We start from the raw sequence: 22,899 nt of genomic DNA on the forward strand, positions 1-22,899 counted from the left end.
CGAGCGCAATTACAGCGAACGATAAAAGTGTTACTTCGCGCTGTAATTTAGAAATATTTTTACGTCGTTTTGATTTGGCAGGGAAACGACAGCCAAGAAGAATAAAACTGCCACTTGGCCGTGCAATTTGTCCGCCAGTTTCCACACTGCTCCTGTTTATATTCTACTTTCCACCAGCTGCTTGCGTTTTCCCCTCTCGACGATAGAACCGTAAAATCGACCCATAAAAAAGCAAGGTGTGCTAAGAAACCGTGTATGTCTCCTTTTTCAACCCTTTGCGTTCCACCTAAACGACTCGAAATTATGTTAACCATAAATTTACAACTTTGGTGCATAGTGCACAATATGTATAGTGTCACAAAATTTATACTGGTATTTTCAAGAAGTACAATGATTTATATTTTGTTAAAGTTAATAAAAGTGTTGAAATTAGTGGACATAAATTTGACCATATTCTGTTGTATCACTAAACGACAACCCATTAAGTTAATAAGATAATTGAAAATAATTATTAAATTCATGAGCTGCAAATATCTGAGTAGCCTGTTGTGAATTAACAATGTATACATATGTATAAAGTCTGAATAAAATATGAAATATGTCCATATTGTTCGAGTGTCAACAGTATGCACGGCATTGTAGTTAAAGTATGAGACGAGAAAAAGTTGCGAACAAGATCGAAATCGATGAGACGTTTATCAGTGGGTCAAAAGTGGAGGATAACCGAGGTTTCGTAAAAGAATCCGTTCGACGGATCGATGTAACCGGATGCAAAAATAACCGAGAATAGCCGGCGGTGAGGTGGTTAAAATCGAATTTTTCTACGTCTTCCGATGAAAATCACTTCCCTGTTGATAATACAGGGGTATAACCGATGCGCCCTCAGGTACGGTACTAGGCCAAAAGAGCGTGGCACGCTCTTACAACGCGAAATTACATTGGGGGGCTAATTGCACGGCGGCGGTAGCGCAAACACGTGTCATCAGTTGACCACCACCACCACCAACACCATCAACATCGGCATCGGTATAGCCATCACCATGCAATGCCCATGGTGGGTAGCTACGCGGTCGGTTGTGTACGGTGAATTACGTAATTGAGGTAAATGGAGGCTATCCAGAGTGCGGGGAACTGTGCTAAATAAAATGCCATTCAATTAGGCGACGAGAGGACCCGCGTCGACGTTCTGCTCGTTTGTAACGAGCCACCGCAGAACTTTCCTAAAGCCGATAGGTCCTCCTGCCAATGCGAAACTTTCTACTTTAAAAAGAGCTCACCCTGGTCCCTAAGAATCGACGGATAATTGGACGCTTAATCAACGGCCCTTTTTAACCCGTTTCTGGAACTACCAGATATATCGTTGCTACGTTCCTGGATTACTTATGGGGTACAATGATAATTAAGACAGTAATGTGGGTCTTGTTTGGTCAGGAATAAAAATTCTACCCCTGTGATTGCAGCAACAGTTCATTAGTAGGTAAACACCAAATAACAATACATTAATTGAACCTAAAATTAGTATACTCTATACTGCTGGTATGGATTATGCTGCTGGTACACATTATCTAAACAACATATAAACTAACCAGACACAGAATAAAGCTTGAATCATTGACAAAATGAGAAGTGTACACATTATCTAAACCTGATTACTTTGCAGGTAATATGTCCGATAATCAGTAAGTGAAAATGACTTTCCTACAGTTTCCATTTGTCCCCCATCGTGTAATTAATCTCGCATAGCTGTACGACCGTATTGGGAATAAATATTCGTGTAATTGAAGCATCGAGTAGGTGTGCACTGCTGGAACGTGATGCAATGTTAATGAACGGTGTATTATCCGGCAACTAGTATCATTGCAGACGATACCCGCAGTCAGGCCGGTAATTGTGCTCAACGATGCTGATTAGGCGTAATTATCATTCGGTCGAAGAAATGTCCCCGTGTTACTGTCGCGACGACAATACGGCAGAGCCTGTGTCGACTCTCGATTTTGATTTTTTTGCGCGGTTAATTAAAATTACCGCCTGTCGATTACGCCGCACGAGCAAATTCGTCAGCCACCGTATTTCTGGCTAAAACTCGGCGCACAATGTGGCCGGCACACGATGATGAACAAATTGCTAAGGGAGAGAAACTGTGAATAAAGAAGAGAAATAAAGTCCATTCTGGGAAGACGATTAGGAACGATCAGATAAGGGTCTCGACCACGAGGAACGTGTAGTTTCCTGGTTGCTCGAAGACTCTCGGCTTAATTAGACGTTTGCTGTCGTCCTGATTTTGTCAGCTTTAATCTGACCACGTAACCGGGGCCAATAACGCTCATCCGAGCCGTGATCAAACATCGATCATGTCCAGTACGCTGACTAAATATTTGAAGATGGCGCGATATCGACGTGCGCTTCACAATTGCCGCGATAAAAACGCAAAGTACTAATGTTAATAACGTAGAAGCTCCTTTGTATGGACGGAAGGATTACGAAATTCGTCCCTCCAGGGGATTACACGGTGGTTATTGCGAGCTAAGAACGTGGTTTCAATCGTAAGGACAGAAGTTGCTCGATCGTGGCACGAAATTGCAGGGAAAGGACAATTATTTGCATTAAATTAATTGTACCGGTGGAAGACTGCTCGTGGGCGAACCGACCACGCTTTGGATTATCCGTGAACAAAATCTGATCCCCTTCCTGTGCCTTCACCTGTCTACCATGTTGCATTTAAGCAGATACGATCAGCGGAAAGATAAGAAAAGATTCGATTGGTTACACAATTTGTTCCCTGGAGCAAGATTTTCCTTCAACAAAGTTTCTACTGTCTGTAATGCAGCGGTAATTTGCAAAGGAAATTTATGTCCTTTTACGCTTTATAAATTTAAATATGATCTACTAATATGATTATGTGCTGAGAATGTCGAAGGAAACAGGAAAAAGAACAGTTAAGTGTATTTGACCGAACTTCATTGTATATGTAGCCTTAATAAAAAATTATCGCGCTTAAATCCTCGAAGAGTATGCAAGCAATTATCAAGAAAGTTGCGTGTACACGAGGACGGAAAAACGTGTCTTCCGAACCGCTCCACCTCCATCTGCCAGCGGTCCACTCCTTTCGCGGTGAGTTAATGGGCGGAGCCAAGGACGTTGCAGACCAAACTGTCACGATGACGTTCGGACGTCTTTCATTGCGATGTATCTTCTTGCTTTTCCGTTTGGACCACACGTAAATACACGTCGAATACTGTACGTCACTGCCGCCCAACACTGAAACATACAGTACTCCACACCAAAATAAACGAGGTGCATCCCCTCTCTTTCTTACGGCGCAAAGACGATCAAGATCGTCTCGCAGAAGAAAGTCTGCCAACATCGAATAAAATGCAACGAAGGTAAACATTAGAACAAAAGAAGCAACCCCATCAAAGAAAGATATCCCAATAAGAAGCAACGGGCCGAAGACTACAGACATCCAGTTCGAACCGACGAAATCCACTCGCGTCCCAGATGTCAGCGTCGCCCTCAACCCTCGATTCTCCTCGAATTCGCGGTCGATAGGGAACGGAGGAGTCTCGAAGCGGTTGAAATTCTGCGCTCTATGCATACAAGCGATGCTCGTCGAGCGTGGTCTCCGGCTTTCTTGCCGAGGTATACCCCCGACGGAGTCTGTCAGGAGTAGTGGCAGCGTAGTGCGCGTACGACGAACGAAAAGGGTCCTCGGACAGGTAAAGAAAACACCTTTACGAGCGGTGCCTCGAGGGCGTCGGGCAACCGTGGGCGTGGCCCGCGATGATCACCGCCCGCGCGGACACCATAATGGCCTCCGCGCAGCGAATGACTCGGCTCGACGTCATAGCCGCGCGGTGGGGATAAACCGTGGGGGCCAATGGCGAGACGCAGTAACGGCTGTGGAAGGCGTGGCCTTGAGTGGCGCCACCGCGGCGGCTTTCGGAAACCGTGCACCGGGCTCCGGGGAGAGGCTCCGGCTTCATTATGTATCATTATACCGGTCCGCGCCGCGCGGTGTGCACTGCAGTTACTGGGCCAGGCGCGCGTGTGTGCTTTTCTCTCTTCTTCGTCGTCATCGTCGTCGTCGTCATCTTCTTCTTCTTCTTCTTCCTTTCCACGCTGGCCGGCGAATCGTCGCGACCGTTCACGTCGAGATCCACCTCGTTCACGGCGAGCCACGATGATCATCGGCGAATGATCACGGCGACGCGCGTGGAAAAAGTCACTTGCTGGCTGCTGTTGAGCGAGCGTGCGCGCGCGCGCACGCGTGTGTCATCGGCGACGTACAATTAAATCACGGCTACGCAATTCGCGCGAGTGTGCTGTCACGGCCCAGTCGGATCAGCAGATTACTGGTTCCCGTCGGAGAAGCTGGACCGACCGGGTGATCCGGGACCCCGTCAACTAACCCGTTGCTCACCGGACCACGTTCGCGTATTTCCGATCGTTGCCGCAACATTTCCCCGGTGGTGCACGTCGTGTGATCGCGGGTCGAGAGTGATCGGGAGGTTGGAGCTACACGCGCTCCGTCGCGTAGTGCCAGGAACCAGTATGTCGATGTCCGATCGGTTCGGTCGCGAGGAACGATTCGTTCGATGCAAATCGACGACGAGCTGACGCGAACGACGCTCGTTCAGTGACGTACCGCATTGCTTGTGCACGACTGTTGTGTGCCTGTTCGAGAACAGCCTTTGGATTGAAACCTTACCGCTAAACAGATTACGCGGGTGAAGTGATCAGTGGACAGCCGAGTAAACTCAGACTTCCCGCGCGAAATCTCGAGCCAGTGGATATGTGAACTGTAATCTCTAGTGACAATTTGAACATCTTGTTTGTTGTAACGTGATAGTGAAACTTGATACCCAATTACCCTGGATCGATCGCGACAATCACTGCCTGACTGACAGCGGACGAGGGAGCAGCCAGGGATTGTCTTGAACCAATGTCTACTCTTTTAGCCAGCGAGTTAACTTTGTTGCCATAATTGAGGTGACCGGTTGGTTCACGTGCAACAGAAGCCCCAAGATTCGGGCCCCATACGGTGTTCGCGCGACGGCGGCGGCGACGACGTCGTCGGCGAGTTTGTCCGCGAGAACGATAGGCTGTGGCGGCGGCATCGACGTCGCGACTAAGGTGGAGCGTCCGGGCAGCACGACGACGCTCAACTTCACGGACCTGGGGAGCCCATTCGGGGCGGGCGACCCCTGTCCGTCTAGTACCCCGACCCCGAATAGTATGTCGGGAGGCGGTGGACCGTCTGGTGGTGGCGGTGGTGGAGGTGGCGGTGGTGCTGGTGGCGGAGGCGGTGGTTCCGACATGGAACAGCATCTTCATCACACGGGGTTGGGTTCGGTGACACCTGGACCACCCGGTGGCAACGGTGGTGACAGTACAACCTCTAGTACCCCAGTTTCTCAAAGTGGCAAGTCGGCGTTCATCGAGTTGCAACACAATAATCTGTACAATCCCGCCAGTCTACGTGGTGGTTATCCCGGAGGACACAATGTGCCTGGTGCTCATCAGTTCTCGCATCAAGTTGGCGCGCTAGGTCATCAAACGTCCGGTCCAGGCAGCGGGAATCAGCAACACGCGGAGGCAGGATTCCCCAGTCCTAGGTCCGCGTTAGCCGGATATCCGTTCCCACCCATGCACCAGCACAACGCCTACGGATATCACCTGGGATCGTACGCGCCCCAATGCCCCTCGCCGCCCAAGGACGGTGAGTACCCAAACTGTATGTATTCGCAGCCATTTTTATTATACTAGATATAGTTAACCTAGTTCTCCGTTCTTGGAAATCATTGGAACACCGTTTTCGACGAGCGCTCGTAATTCCTGGTGCTACGTTTCACGGTTTCAAACGGTAAAGAGAACGACGGAAGTTGGTCCGGCGTTCGCGTGGACGAAAGTGGTGTTTCAGTGATTTCGCGGAACGGGAATCCGTCGAAGGGCTCACGATGAAGACCAGTGTCTGTTAGTTGTCTTTCGAGTGAGTTCATCGTAAGCCCTTCGCGGCACTATTTAGATAAGCGAGAACGCTATTTCCCTCCGGTCGCGCATAAGTAGATAACTCGAGTACCGGTTGTGCAAATCGTTAAACGGCAAACGACGTGTAAACTATCGAAAATAGGTTAAAGAGCGACTCGATTAAAGTACGATCGGCATATTTCCAACTCGTTCAATCAGAATTCCGTTATCGCTCAAAGTGCCTCCTACCCTCCGGCAAGTTCCCAGCAGAAATACATCAGCCAAGCGTATCTCTTTAGTTACGAGATCATAATTTGTCAGCAATTATATGAAAAAAGCTTGTTCGATATTATTCGCCGAAGCGGCCCTCTCCTTGGGAGGTCGGATCATCGAAAACACATCAGGGTGCGTGAACGCGTGGCCGTCAGGCGCGGAGTCGAAGTCGTAAACCTCTGGTTCGTCGTTTGTATGTTGATTCCGCCGGTCGTGGAAGGAGCGGAGACGCGGCTGGCCGAAAAACAAAAAAGGAACGAAAACGGAAGAGAGAATCTAGAGTAGCAGGTAGTGGTCGGTCGACGGCCTGCCGTTCGACGGGCACAATAACGCCGAGAAGCGGAATAAGATATACGACTAGGAAAGAGAATCCTCTTGGGATCCGAAAAAGTCCCGCAAAGCGGCTAACGAACGAAACAAAAAGCCTCTGGCCTGAATGAGAATAGAACTCGCGGTCTTCCCCGTGTCCTCGAACTGCTCCGCCAGATATTCAAACGTCCGGATACGCAACTGTTCCTCGTTCTTTTCAACGTCCTCGTGCCCCCTCGAAACCTTCGTAGCGACGCAACCGCGACGCAACGCGATTTTTTTCCCTATCGCACGGTCGGTTAAAAGTCGCGAGTCAGCTAATTACGCTCTTTGGATTACTAGACACTTTTGCCTCGATGTTCTCTTTGCGGCGATCGACGAGAGGAACGTTTCAGTATCGATCCACCACTCTCTGACCTCGTCGGCACGACGTCTGAGAATGAATATTATACGTCGCTGGTAGAATTGAACGCATCTAATGTTCGATCCGCTTTGTTGAAATCGCGTAAGTGTTGCCTCAACTGTTAGCGGTGTAAACAGAAACCTATAATATTTTTTACAGAAGGTACGACATTGGAAATAGTGAAAAATGTAACAAGTTTATTCGGAGGGTTAAATCTGATAGAAGCTCAATCTTACATTATTAATATCGTAGCAATATATATTATAAAATGTTTCATCCACTACATATCAATGCTTGTTCATTGTGATATATGTTTCCTTCAACTGTTGAATCAATTAATACATGTCGAATAACGTGTTCGTTTTACTACTCATGGGCTAAAGTGAACTCAATCGTCGAGAGTACAATAATTAAGGAAGAAATATACGTAGGTATCTGAAAGAATACGCTATAGGATCGCTGTCTTACCAAAGCAGCAACCCCTTGCAACCTCTTCGTTCCACGTAAATTAATAATAACCGATATTCTTCCTTTCCACCTGTCCTTCGTTCCCTGAATATCCACGATATCCGTTCTTTCTACATTATGGAAGCCCAGCGCCAAGACTCTCACCCCCGTCGCTTCAGATCCACCCCCTTCGCGTAGTTCGAGGCACAAGTACATCGGTTATAGGTAATCTCGAATCGACGGTTTTGTCGAAATTACTAGGAAAAGGGATGAATTCCCGATGATACGATCCACGGAAGGGTTCTTCCCCCGTGAGAGTTTTTCCTTTACCCCTTAAGAATCCAGGGACTGAACTCTCCGCAATTTTTTCCCCCTTTTTCGCATATCGAAACTCCTCGACGATTCGAAAAGTTGTAAATGCTCGACCATCGGAAATACTCGGTGATTGCGAGCGACGATTGTCGTGTCGCGGACTGAAAGGGTAGACATCGATGCGCACGTATTTGCAAAGTTAGGATAATCGTTTCTTCAGGGTTAAGTTCTAAGAACAGCAACTGCAAATTGTCACGAGTTTCTCTCGCATGAAAATTGAATTGGCGAGTTGGAAAATTTGTATCGGAAGAGATATGTCGTGTAGCGACGCATCGAAGTTATTGTCGGGCCATATTGTTTCCATCGCGCTCCGCGGGGTGCCTTTTCTACTCCTTTCATCGATGAATGGCCACGTGCCACGACGCGGTTATCGATTGCTCGTGATTCTCGCGCGTCAATGGGTTGCTGCAGATTTTTTTTTTCGAACGGCGTCGAGCTTGTCTTTCGCGTCGCGAGCCGAGATTCGCCGCAATTGTTCCGTGTTTAATTGGTCAACGCGAATTTATCGTGGCCCGATCGTCGGGGTGATTAATCGTTACGAGTGGCTCGTTTGCGCGTGTGACAAATTGCGAGAGTCGGCTCGCGGTCAATGTAGTCCGCGAGCGAGGCTGATGGAGACGATTGAATTAATTAAATAACAAATATCGTATTAGGAATCGCGATCGAGCTAATTACCCAGCTGCACGCTATTGTTTGCGCATCCTCCTCGGGCTATGAACTACCTTTCTGTTCCTCCTGTTTAATATTTCATAAAATATCATTTATACTCTAATAAAAGTTTAACAAATCATAAAGAAGTTCAGATTAGAAATTATATAAATTTTCGTGTCGTGTAATGAATAAGATTACCCTAATGACAGAGGTGATTTATTGTAAATCGGTTATTTGAGAACATAATTCATGTATTTTTCGACACCGACGTGTTATAATTGTACGTTTATTTCATTACTGTAATGTTTGTTTAAGAACATGGTTATAATTATACCATTTCATGTGGACTTGGATGCGAAGGTGTGCGATTAAGTGTTAATAAATATTAAGTCAGGTTTATCATAAATAACTATCATTAACGACATGAAAGCAGTGATTAAAGCTTTCATAAATTTCAAAATTTACAATCTTACAATTAACCTTAAAGAAAGCAAGTGTGCCCGGCAGTGACACTCGGTGTAACATGGATGTTCTAGGAAATTCGATTTTGATTTAGGTCTACCATCTTTTTACGTTTATATCACTTCAGTGTTTTCCAAGTTTGCACTTCTACTTCACTCAATTATATTTCTCTAAGTCTACGTTTTCCTCAAATCTAAGTTCACATTTCTCCAGGTTTACATAGCACTAGGTTCACATTTCTCCTAAATCTATTTCGAAGTCATCCACATTCACAAACATCCACACTTACCACAGGTTAACCTTACATCCATGATGGTCATAAATTAAAATTTTTCCAAGATTGCACTAAAAGTAAATGGTTCGAGGTTTAATCCACATTCCCTCAGGAACGCCTTGCACCTAGGGTAAACGAAGTACAAAGATGATCGCGTATCGTGTACACAGGCGGCCCAGTATCTGCCACACGATTTTACACTCGACGATGCGCAAACACAGCGGCTCCCTTAGGTGGTAGCATGTATCAGCGACCAATCTCATGGTCACGACAAATGAACCAGCCATTAACATCAGCCCTGTTGAACCTACCTCGTTGCCTTGTCATCGGCGAGAGCCGAGTCGCGGTCGGCAAACCTTCGAACGAAGAATCCAATTAGCGTTAGGCTACCTTAGCCGAACTCGACATTAGTCATCGGGGACCCGACAGCAACTAGGCACCGGTCAAATTAATCCGGAACGGTTCAAAGACAATGAGGACCTCCGAGTGCTGGCCAGCGCCGGGTCCTGATGGATTAGGTATTAAACGGTTGTTTTCACAAGGATTAGGAACACCGACCTGGAACACGCCTAGATCAAATCTTTGAACTGGGGTGCGTGGTCCTTCGGATGACGGTGGCGACGGTGGAGAGCCTTTGAGGATTTGCGTGGAAGTCGTGTTTTCTTCGGGGTAGATACATCCGCAGATATCGAAATGCCAGTCAACCGGATTCTGGAGGTTCTGGAAAGAAGGGTTCGAAATGGTTTTAGCACAAAGTGCACCCGTTCCAATTGTCTAATTCTTCATCCTCCGTTTGACCCTTAGAAACGGACCGACGATAATCTCTGTTTTTTACGTTACATTGAAATAACAACTCATTCATAAAATAACTGCGGCAATGGTGGATTAACCCTTAACGGTTGAAGAATGAAAAAAAATAGATGTCTAAATGTATTCAGACTGTTCTAACAATCTGCACGTAAAATCTGACTGCGTTAACAATCACGCTATTCAGGAAATTAGGGTGATTTTTCTCGTTCGATCGAAGGTGCATTAATTGAGGAGCCCACGAATGTAGGGCAATGAATTGGTGGTTGAGAAACGATTATTGTCGCTCGGTAATCTCGGAAGGAGGCTGTACGAAGTCGAGTACACGCGTGTAACAAAAAGTCGTGAACGCACAACCGTTCGCAAATGACCCGTGCGAATTACGGCAAAGTGGTGGTTTCGACGCGATGGAGCAGTTTTCAGCGAGCGTTTTGCATACGCTACCGCGTTAATGACAGCGAGCTTTCGCAGGCGATGGCGGGAAAAAATTGTGCCGTAAAATACCGCTCCTTCCACCATTTTTACTATAATAGTATCTCGGTAGAAAAGCTTTTTATAAACTTCCGCTTTACTATCGTGATTTTAGATTTAATTTTATTTTGATCAATGACGGCCTCATGCGTTCATTTAGGTACATAAGGTACTATGAATGCATACGTGCATATATTGTGGGACAACAAGCTTATACTTATATTTGGTCATACGTTTTTGACCTTTGGAATATTAATGTTCAAGCATTGTACATGTAAGCGTTTTAAGTATTCAAAAAGGATGGTTATTGTATAAGGTACGGAATTAATAATTTAGGTACTGTAGGCTATACATTTTTAAGGAAATTGTTTGAACGAATCAACAGCTATGATTAATCAATAAATGACGAATGAACCCGGTTGACGAATGAAATGTTAATAGTATAAAACTCTGACGAGGATTAAGAATTGCAAGGTGTTCATCTTTTTGTATCGATTTGCAATAAATATTAGAAAAGTCTGCTCGTATAGATTAAAGTGTGAATTATTTTCTTGTGCACAAGTACAAAGTATTAAATAAAGATTCGAAAAACCTCATAAATTCATCCAAGACAAATTTTCAGCTGAATTTAAATGAAACAGTAATGGAAGAGAATAGTAAAAATCTTTGGATGTAAACGACTAATGAAGAATATCAGCCGTAAAGATCCATTTGCATGAAAAATAAGTGGCAATTTCATTATACGAGCACACAGTGTCGTTCTCTTCCAGTGTGATCCCCTAATTGCGAAAAAATGGCCAGCTTATCGCCCATTTTTATGCTCGATCGAAACGCCTCGTGCCATTTCGCGATCGATCTTAAAACTCGTTGATCCGGGGGTCAACGGTGCACGCCCCGGTTCGCGGTGACACGACCTGGCAATAAATCATAAGAATCGTAACGCGTATGCACGTAAGCATGTCCGGCCATTCACCATAAATTACGTTAATTAATAGTCACGCTTATTATCGTGCGAGGAAAAAGGTTCTGCGAGCAGTCCGGTGTTACGTTACTCGGTTAATTCTGAGTCTGGTCGTCGACATCTTATTCAACTTTGCCACCCGACTAGACTGTAAATTTTCTCACGAACAAACGCTTCGACGAACCATTGAAAAATGACAACGCGGGTGTGCGCGTTATTTGTATCTTTAAACGACCGCGTTACCGTCAGGGGATTCACACTGGTCGCCGTATTATGCTTCATTCTAATTAGGGTATAAACGTAATGGCGCGATCGTATGTACGATAATGTTGGCCGGGCTCTGGTTCGACCGCGTTTATTTAGTCAGTAATTAATTTATAGCAATTCTTTTTAATTAATTACACTCGGTTAGCACTGCGATATAATTTGACCGATAACGATCGAAACCCGGACAAATTACCACGAGATTAACTCTCGAATGGTGGTCGGGTCATGCTGGTCCACGATATATGTACAATGCATCTTTATGTACACGACTCAAAGACAAATTAAGCAAAAACAATGTTTAAGAAAATAGTTAACCTAACCTAAAAGTTTCCATCGTTCAAATACGCTGTTCTCAAGACACCCTTCAATTGTATAATAAAGTTATATACAAATAGTTAATCTGTTCTAAATATTTCGTACCCAGTCACGCGATATCGAGTGTCAGACAAAATTTTGAATCGACTTTAAATTTTTCTTTCGTTTCATTTGCAAGTTATCGCGGAGTTGAGGTTTTTGTTGAATTTCTCTTTAGTTCGTACACCACCGGTGACGAGGATCCTGAAAGTTGATGTTAGGGTGGTGCATGTTCGCAGACCTCTCGCCATTGGGTGACAAGGGTGGCAGCCTAGTGGACGAACTCGGAGGCGGTGGAGGTGGTTCCCTGAGGAACGGCAAGGGTAAGAAGATGAGGAAACCACGGACGATCTATAGCAGCTTGCAATTGCAACAGCTCAACAGGCGGTTCCAGAGGACGCAGTACTTGGCGCTACCGGAAAGAGCCGAATTAGCGGCGAGTCTCGGATTGACGCAAACGCAGGTCAGTTTCTTTGACATGTTTCTTCTTCTTTTCGTCTCCTTCGTCCGATCGATTCTCTCCCACGGAAGCAACAACCCACGCACCACGTTCTCACGTGCACGATCGTCGCTCGGATGATGAACGCTGCACGCGAATCAACGTACACACCTTGTTTCGTGACTTATTGTGTCCGGAGTTGGCTACATTTTCGCGTTATCTCCAGTATCAGATCCGTGGAAGGGGATATTTCAAAAATGGCCGGTTTTCGACAATAATTTATGCAAAAACGGGTGCATACATCAGAAAGTGACATAATACATTTTTCGTGTTCTTTGCATTTTCTTGAAAGAATCAGACCAGTTCAAACTATCATAAAGTTGCTGTTGCATAAAACTCATTCACCCCTTTTGCATCTACACAAGTATCAGTGATTATATTCTTGTAAACAGTTCTTTTATTGGGGTGCCATTTTGTCTACAGCAAAGTACTATTAATTATATTTCAATATGATAGTCCGATGCAATTGCAACTTGAAATTCGAAGTCCCTTTTATTAATGTGATGAACACCAGGTACCTGTTTCATTTGACACGTGTCGAATTCGGTCATTAAACTCATTATCAACATGTACCGATGTAAAGTTGAGCCTATCTTGCTAGAAAAATTCTGTGACAGACATTTATTACTATTCCCTACAAAGTTGTAATGAATTTCGACTTTGAACATCAGGACCCGACTTCCAGATGCATTTTGAAAGTTTATGAAAGTGTCTGTATAAAACATATGAGTGTTCGCGCGAGGTAAATAATTTACGCAAAACAATGTTGCAACGTTCGCGAAAAATCGTCGTGTTTCAACCCCCATGAATCCACGAGAAGATCCTGTTGCATGGACAGTCGAGCGTAACAGGAGCCTCAATGGACGGCATCTGTCAGCATTATCGGCACAAATGACTTTACTAAATCACCGATCCGCCACGCCCTGGACATCGGGGATAGGGTTGCCGTAGTGTCCAGTGCGTCAACAGAGGGAGAACACGCTGGAAGGGTTAACGAGACGGTCATAAATATTCTCGGCCGCGAAGTTTTTCAGCTTTTTCACGCGACGATCGACAGAATTTCCGCCAATTATCCAGCCCGGTTTCCAATTAACGATTTATTAGGCGCACCAGGGAGGATCGTGGTCAAAAGCTAATTGGAGCTGGTCTCCTCGAAGCCATGAATTTCTCGCGGATAGTCCCACGGTTTCCAATTAACGATTTATTAGAACGCGATCGTGACTCGGAGCTAATTGAAGCGAACCCCACGAATCGTTCTTCAAGTCTTCTCGCGTCGATGATGTATCGTGCGTCTTTTTTCAATTATTTTTGCGAGACGTCCGATCCAATAACCTTTGCGTTCGTAGTCGGCTACCTTCTTCCTATGTCATCATTAATTAGTTGCTGTAATTCTCCTGTTACAATTTTTTCAATTTCCTCGATTTATGTCTTAAACAAACCACTTTCGAATTATACCTTCGATGCATCAGATTCTTTTTAAATTTCTGCTGATTCAAACGAAGGAAGATCGATCAATTCGAAGAGAAGACTGAATTCAATCGCAAGGTTGGAGACGTAAAATGGCTAAACATTTTCTCATAGGTACGCACGCCGTGATACGTAACTGGATATCGCGTAATCACGGGATAACTGGCTGTCGTGGCTTGCTGATGTCGTCGCAGGGGGTCCCGGACCGGATAATTTCATTAGTCCGAGCTCTGCGGGAGTTATTCCCCTCTCTCCTTCGTTCAGAAAATCGAGCCCGACGCTGCCTGATGAGCAATCGCGGCACTGCGTCAGGTTGTTTGCAAAATAACACCGGAAAGGGTATTCTGACGTTGATTTTATGAACAGAACTCCAAATCGCTACTGTTCTCGATTATTTAGCACATGGTTTCACTATTTGATACATCTTGTTCAAATCACATATGTTCTAGGTTAAGTAGGCAGCTTTACTAGGCAGCTTTCTTGTAGTGCTTCTTCATAAAATTTGAGTTTAAAAAATTATTCCTGTTGCTTATAAGAACAGAGGAGTTGTACGAATGAAGTTTTGAACTAGAAAGGGAGAGAACTGAAAATGTTATCGCTGTAACTCGGTAGTTTTAAGAAAGGGGTGGTTTCCGGAGGTTCGTGGACCTCTGAACCCTCGGTGGAAGTAGAATGCTTAGAAAAGGCAATCGACAGCGTGTCTAGTCGCGAGGAGGTTCGCGATCGGTGCATCTCTTCAGGGTGCACCGTGTATAATCAGTAATCGGCCAATCGAGGCGTCCGAGCAAGCGCCTCTGCTTGCTCCGTTGGTCCTGCTACCGTCGCATCGGGTTTCTTGTCATCGCCAGCAACATGGCGCCTACAAGCCTTCGGTCTCTTCCATCTTCCCTTCGTAGCTGTTCTCCTCCTCCTCGTCCTCCTTCTCCTTCGGTTTCAACCGGCTCTCTTTGCCTCGTCCCTCGTCCGTGTCTTGGTACCCGCGCCTTTCTCTGCCTTCTTACTCGCTTGGCCACGATGTTCGACTTCGCCACGGGAAAGAACAGAGAAGGATCGAGAAGTGAGGCCACGCATCTCTTTTTCTTCGGGGCTTCAATTTGAAGACGTGGTAGCTCGTTCGTGCTGCCGCCGTGCACCAGGGAGAGCCGGGGAGAGACCGGAGCGACGTGCAACAAGGATGGGAGTACTTGTACACGCGAAGTACACACGGCCACGACTAACCCGTGTACATGCAACAGGATAGACACGTAGAAGAGGATATACATAGGTACCAACACGAGTGTCTGCGTTCCTGCCACGTACCTTGGGCGTGGTGGTTCCTTTTTCTTCGTCTTCGCCGACCAACGTGGCCGATCTCTCCTCATTGGCCCTGGGAATGCCAACGCGTCGAAACGAGATTCGAAAGTCGCGCACAGGCGAGTAGCAGCACGCCAAGTGAATTCGAAATCTGAACCCTCTTGAGTGACTGCTGGTAGGGTTTACATCGACGGTGAACTCTAACCTGTACCCTAGAGGTTAGTCGGCAGCGACATGGATCTTATACGTCTAGTTGTCTATTATTGAAACGGAAGCAACGAGGACCTGCGGCTGTCTGTATCGATATCGCAACCGGTGAACGATCGAAACGACCACTCTCTACCACGACGATCGATCGAACTACGCTCCGGGGATAAGATAATGCCGTCACTCAATGGCCGATGCATGAAATCGATCGTCCGCGTAACGCCTTACGCTGGTACCTCGACAGTTCGAGGATTTAATGATTCGAACACTTTCCAGCGAGCTGATTCAACTATGGTTTTAGTCAATACAGTGTCATGAAACTATAAATAGGTCTACCATTTCACTTATTTTTATAGATAGTTTCACATCCACCGTAGTTTTGAAAGTTAGGAAAATTTAAGTTCAAGAGAAACTTCAAGAAGTTAAATGTATTCTATCAAATATTTGAAGAGATAATAGTTGAACTTTAAATATCTGATTACATTCATCAAATATGGATTACGTCCATGGGCAGTGGATTGTCTCATGTATGTGGACATAATCACCTAGCTCGTAGGGTTCACACGAACAGAGATGAGAAACGAAGACCGACTTGGGTACATGTCCTTTCGCACGATCGATCGGATCGATTGAACGCTAGAGATTCTGCATTTAGATCTCCAATCCCTTTCTCTATTCACGGCAGCCATTAGCATGTACCGCGAAGAAAAGACAGAAGAACGGAGTGGAAAAACTGTCCCTATTTTTCTCGTTTTCCTAGCTACCGGTAACGTAACACCGGATCACTTGCGAAACATTGTCGTGGCAGACGTCGATCCGCGAATAAGCACGCGTACGCGCGTCTCTCCGCCCTGTATCCACCACCATTCCCTCGCTTTCCGCTCATTTATCTGCGTCCATTTATCTGCCTATCATTGGCGTCGCCCGTGCACATGCCGCCGGTGCTACCTCGCCGAGCCTCGCGTCCCGTTATCGGTCCAGATCGTTCGGATAACCGACTCGATTTCTCGCTACGGAACAATGAATCGGTTAATTAATGATTCCCCATCGACGAGTATCGCGGACGAATATCGCGAAACGAGACGATACGGCAACGAAATATCGTCGATCTTGTCATACACAAATTCCCGAGTCGAAGCTGCGAACTTTGTCCGTGAATTTTTCCATCCACACGATTTACAATGTCTCAGTCTCGGCCTCTTATCAGATCCAACGCGGATTCGAAGCGGATCGCCGTGCTCGCTGTCGCCGCGAGTTTTGTAGGTTAGATGTATTAGATAATGGGACCCAGTCGCGGAACAATGGCTCGAATATAATTGATGATTCCGCTGGACGGGCTCGCGTATGAATCATTAGGCGAACGCCGCTTATTCAGAACAACGTTAGGCGACGGCAGCGTGAAAGTGGTGCACCAACTTCGAACTGAATGTCGGCCGCATTGTGTTTGGAGCGTTAGGCGGTCTGCGCTGTGATAGTAATTGATATGTGCCAGTTCGTCGAGGGAATTCTGGGAGAATGCGTCATTGAGGTGGCGCCGGAAAATGTTAGTCGACTTCGCCCTTTTCAAAAATTGATTGAGGATAGAATGAGAAGGATACAGGAACATGGAATCATAAGATTTGAGGACATAGGGAGTCAGAAGTAAGGGTATCTAGTAGCGTAGAAATACGGAGTACAGAGTTCCTGAGGATATATAAATTTATATGATGTAGAATATACTGTAGACTATACTGATGTAGGTATCTGGAAGTGGAGTGACCATGAGAAGTAGGAAACAGGAACATAAAAGTTATCTACCGCGTCTACAACTGCCAAATATAAACCTCGCTAACTCTACAATGCCATTTCGACTTGAACCGCATCTCCCATTACAGTAATTAACCTTGAAGGACCCTCGAAACAGAATGAAGCCTTCCATGCTGATTCGAAGCAGCTCCTTATCCTTCGTCCAGCCTAATTGGTTTTTCCGTCGTCCTCGTCGACTCGGCTTCCCTTTACGCTCCTTTCGATTTTTCACTGACCAAATCGGCATTGAACTACGCTTATCGTGCTCTATTATCTCATCGACGATGTTGACCGGTTCGTGCGCGTCAAGATAGGGATGTGTTCAACCATGCCGCGTGACCAGCTTTTAAAGTCTTGTCTCCATGTTACGTTCGCGGTTCGTCCGCCACTTCGCCAGCTGTTATCGACGAGTAGAATAAAACTAATAGAGGTTCGACCGACATGTCGCTATCGGCTTGTATCTGTCGACCGACGTCCACCGGCTACAAATGGGAAAGTTTCGCGGCTAAACACGCGATCCGCGGCATGGCACGACTGATTATACCGGGGACGTTCGTGTACGACCACACGCTCGTCCTTGTGTATTTTCGTGAAACCGACGTGATACACGTGAATCGTGCACGATATTGTTTAATTCAATTTCAGTAGCTGGCTCGTTAACCCTCCCGCGCTTACCAGGCTTTCCAAACACTTTACAGTCATGTGGCATAGCTGTTAGCACACATTGTGACATTTTAATATCGTAGCGAAATACGGATCAGATGGGTAATTACAGAAACTTATCTTAGATAAATAGAGGTGTCTTTTACAATGGTGATGAATAATTAAAGTGACACGGGAATTATGGTACACTAGAACTAGTTGATTTTTTTCTCTTTGTTATTTTAGACTATTATGCTTATCTTAGATTTCGTGCAGTTCCGAAGGATTTCACGACTCCATTTTATCACGATGGAAGTTTGAATCAATTTGTGATCTCAAATACGCTTTTTTCATGTCTGAAGTTTTTTCTTCACGGAATGACCGATAGTATCGATGCCAACGACACGGTTAAACTTTCCCTCGAATTCAACGAAAGTCGTACTTGCAGTGCGTCGCAGGATTGATGTTTCCGTCGTCTAATGACCCGTGTTGTCGCTCTAATCATACGTCTTTGCGTTTAACGTGTACTTTCCTTCACCCAGATACCGCAACGTTTTTACTAGATCAAAGTTCCAGCTGAATATCGTTCGAACCATTCACCATCTTTCTTTCCTGCCCTGTTCATATTTTACCAACCTTGACACACTACTGGTTCGCACAAAAAGGCCAAAGTTTATCCTTGTCCTAAGCAATATTTTAGGAACTCGAGCGTTCCATAGATACGGAATCACCATCGTTCCATCGCGAATTTCACGTCGGTTATCGGTTGCGCTCTCGTTAATATTTGACACGTTCGATCGCGTGCTACTTTTTGCGATCTCGCACCGAGAAAACGCATTTAACCGTTTCTTCGATCGAATGAAAAAACTGAATCCTGTAATACTAGTTTTTCTGGCAGGCTACGAAACCCGCGTTCTGGCGTGCCGGCGTTGCGTTACGTTTTTCACGATCAAAACTATGCAAAGTAATTAATAGTGTTCAATGGGGCGAAGAATGAATTTGCAGAAACATTGTGTCGATTCCCGACTGCACGCAGAACGTACGTGGATATATATCCTTGAAAGAATTCCTCGCTTTTTTCAACCAACGTTCACCATCGACTTTCATGGATTTAATCCCTCCATTGCGGTTTACTTCCTTCTTTTTAGTTATGTTGTATCAACTTGTGGTCTAGAATCAGTCTTGCTGATCGAGACATTTTGTGTGACCCCGTTATACCTTCATATCTTCTAATTTTGCATATTTTCATGTTTAAGCTATTTTATGATATTTTAAACCTAATGTATCAATTCTAAAACCTACATTGAATGTTTATCTAAATTGTACGTAAAACATATATAATTAATCTTGACCCAAAGGTTGCTGGAATAAAAAATCAGCAATTTGTCAGAATGACGAATTTAATTGCATAGAACTTCGGTTTACTCCACTATCAAACTTATTAGTCAGAAAAAAGTGCATAAACGAATACGATCTTGGTGTCCCACATTTGGCGGCCGTTTCTCTGTTCTCCGTTGAGTGGCTGTCGCTCGAAGAAACAGAGAAGGCCGACAATTATTTTCACGCAGCCGCGTGTTCATGTACGTGCAACGAAAGAGCTTGGCGTGCCTCGTGGGACCTCCCACAGTGCTTCAAATACCAATAATTACCGGCAGACGAGTTCGATGTTTGCAGAAACACCGAACATCCTTGCGTACACCGAGCGTAAAGCAGCGCCACCGTGTCGAAGGATAAGGGGCGCCACGAATGTAGAGGAAGGATGAAGAGAAGGACCTTCTTTTTTCATTTCGTTTTTGCCGGTTCTCACGTGGCGTGTACACCGTGATTTCTGCCAGCCGATGTACGCGTCTCTAAACGATCGTTTCTTGCGTTTCGCACGATATATTCACGTGGCTGTCGAACAACCCTAAAGATCTCTTCTTGGAAGCGACTTAACGAGTGAAACCGACAACGTCGATTCTTACGATCGCGGTGTAATTGTGCATTGTGCTTGTGTAAATTATCATTTGTGCTCGGAAATAAGGGGCTGCTTTTGTTTATGTTCTGTGACGATACGAGGGTGCTTGATAGGCTGTATTGTTTGCACTTCTAATATAAGGAGATGCAGCGATAGACATATACAGAATTTGAGACATAGGGACTTGAATATAGAAGGATCAGGAAATACAAAAATCTGAAGACATGTAGATCCGTAAATGTTTAGATATTTAAGGATCTGAAGGTTTAAAGATTTCTGAAGAAATCTGGCGATGAATCTGGAGATATATTAAAAATAGAAAAGTACAAGTGCAAACATATGTTCCTAACATTTTGTGTCCATATGATCATCGTATTGTCGCTTCAAGTCATGACATGAAATTTCACGCCCCAAACAAGTGAACACTTGCCCCGATCGAAGCAAGAAGTAATTCAGTAAATGAACGAATCACGAAGACCACACAGTACCTGACAATTTTTAATTCAATCAACGAAGAGTTAATTACGGCGTACCGTTTTTCCTTCGGCTCGCTATCCGACAGTTAACCGGGACAAAAATGATGCGAAAGCGTGTCGAATTTTCGAGGAAATTGTTACGAAGCGGAAACTAAAAATACCTCCGCGAAGATCGAGCAAACACGGCGGTCCCTCGGGTAGAGAACCACGGCGGAGTCGAGAAGAATTCGCGCAAAACAGGCTCGAGGGGTTTCGACCGGCAGAAGCGCGCCCTCTTCGTTCCTCCCTTGGTGTGCGAGGAATCCCTGCACCGAGAAGGGAACGAAATCCTCCTCCCCGTTCCCCGCCTTCTTCGAAGATCTTTCAGGAAGATCACCGGCGGCGCAATGCGTTTCGTTTGCGGCGCGCGCTTGCACCTGACCAACTTTCTGCCAACTCGGCTAACTCGATGATCCTGGAACGCCATGGGTACCCATATAGTCCTCGACGGGCATAGGGAAACAGGAGAAAAGAGTAGGTGGCGATGTTAGAGACGATGATGGTGGTGGTCGAAGAAAGAAACGGTCGAGAGAACGAGACAGAGAGCGGCTTTCACGATGGTAGGAATGGGTCAGCTATGGCTGAGCCAGCTTCGGGTACACACATTATTTCAATGTTGGCAGTAATGCCTGTTATTAAGCGATGATAATGATTGGTATTATCGCGGGTTGGGAGCAGCACTGGTAGCAGCGGATATAAATCATCCTTACTTCCTTCTTGCTGGCAGTGGCCGGGCTCCGCGAGAGCTCACCTCCATGCCAAGAAGCTGTAAATAACCTGGCGAGTTGCAGCGGCATTGCTTGCCGCCAGAAGGTAAAGTAAAACGCTTCCTCGTTGAACTCCGCTTTGTATTGGTAAATCGGCCTTAGATAGGTCGTAGTTAGGACGGTTCTCTTCCTACCGTGATACCCTACTTTGACTTTCCCTCGTACGACCAGGGACTTCCGGTTCTTGGCCTTTCATGCCGTTTTACGTATCTCGTTAACTCTTGGCCAACTTAAAATTCACTTCCAATTGTTTAAATAGAAGGTTAACGCTACTATTTGACGTCTCTTGTCATTCGATACACTGTATACAAAATTCTTGTCTTATAAAGATCTTAACAATCGAGGCTTGCGTTTAAAACTGTACCATCTTGATCTACATAAACTTGAAGGATTAAACCTTGATCCACTTGACCAAAAAGTTACAAGCAAACTTGAAACATTCCTGAAATTCAGTAGGTTTCTTTGATCCAGAAAGGATTCCCACGCTCGCAAGAACGTAGTTACGAGGATTCAGTTTTTCCTCGTTGTTCGATCCTTCCTCCAGATCGTCGAGTTTTCGACTACGTCCGCTTTCCTACTCACCCTCTTTCTCGTTCTCGTCCATAAATCATCGTTCGGAGCCGACGATCGAATTCACGATACCCGCGTCCCTCTCGATTCCTAGAACGACGCACAACGTCCGACGACGAGGAGTTTCAAAGTTTCATCAAGCCGTGTCTGCGATGGTCCTCACCCGGTCGACCTACGCGTGTGCGTGCTCGCCGGTTCTCCTCTCGCGTCTAGCTTTAGTTTGAGGTTGCATCGCGAGCCGAACGGAGTCTCTCGTGCACGTAGCTAACGGTAAGGTAGAAAGGGTGGGCTAGGGGGGCACGTCCAGGCACGCCCACGCGTATCTCGATCTAATAAATCCAACATTTCGCCGGTAAATCCGAGCCCTCTCGTGGCAGTCGCGTACAATCCGCTGGAAAGAAAGAGGATCTAAGAATTCGAGGAACTGGGAACATCCTGAGATCGACAGCCCATTCCGTTACTAAATTTCACCAACTTTCAAGGCCTGAAGACAGAAATCTTCTAATCAACGGAAATACTATTCTTAACTCCGACTGTTATCAAATTTGTGGCTATAGTTTCTATGCAAATATCGATATCGGTATCTTCTCGAAAGGTAGACCTACAATGTGCAGGTGCAACAGTTGCATATTTTTGATGTGACAGGTTGATCGTTTTGCAAGAGCGCCGCAATTATCTGAACACCGTTATCCACCTTCATGGTGTCCATGCACGAAGCTATCGATGGAAAAAAGTGACAGACAGGATCTCTCGACACGAGGACTATAATTTACAAGATTCCTATTTCCATAGCAAGCGTGTGACTTTATATATCCAAACCTCGTAATGTCTATCGTCAACGTTCTACGAAATAGAACGATTCTATGAAACGAAGAAAGGGAAGGAAATAAGGAGTTACAATGATAACGAGAAGTCGTCAGCTCGGTAGTTTGACTCCGTTTGTACAACCCTTATTATCCACCGTTTTGTCAGGGCTTAACAAGCTTCTGTCAACTAATCGTGTCATTACAGATCTCATACAGAGATATAGCCAATAATTATACAAGCACTTAATTACAAAATTTGAGACACTTGAAGAGGATATCGCTAAAATGATATTTTAATGTATGATCTTAATTTATGTAACAATCAGGGGTTGTAGAGTGACTCTGACATAGAATGATTCTGATAACAATAGTT

At 45.4% G+C, this 22,899-nt stretch overlaps 1 protein-coding gene across 5 annotated transcripts in view; it reads left to right on the top strand.

Moving 5' to 3' along the window:
* The first annotated feature begins 3,999 nt into the window (after positions 1-3,999).
* The window catches only part of Dll (homeotic protein distal-less), a 77,193-nt gene continuing 58,293 nt past the window's right edge, over positions 4,000-22,899 (top strand). For 2 of the 5 annotated variants that reach the window (XM_076532294.1, XM_076532295.1), the window contains exons 1-2: positions 4,000-5,734; positions 12,240-12,481. In XM_076532294.1, coding sequence (XP_076388409.1) covers positions 5,236-5,734; positions 12,240-12,481 — 741 coding nt within the window. In that variant the 5' untranslated portion in view covers positions 4,000-5,235. The remainder of the gene's footprint in view (positions 5,735-12,239; positions 12,482-22,899) is intronic. The other 3 variants (XM_003704214.3, XM_012287634.2, XM_012287636.2) reach the window with 3 other exon arrangements.

Source organism: Megachile rotundata, chromosome 6 (assembly GCF_050947335.1).
Source record: "Megachile rotundata isolate GNS110a chromosome 6, iyMegRotu1, whole genome shotgun sequence".
Lineage (NCBI taxonomy): Eukaryota > Metazoa > Arthropoda > Insecta > Hymenoptera > Megachilidae > Megachile > Megachile rotundata.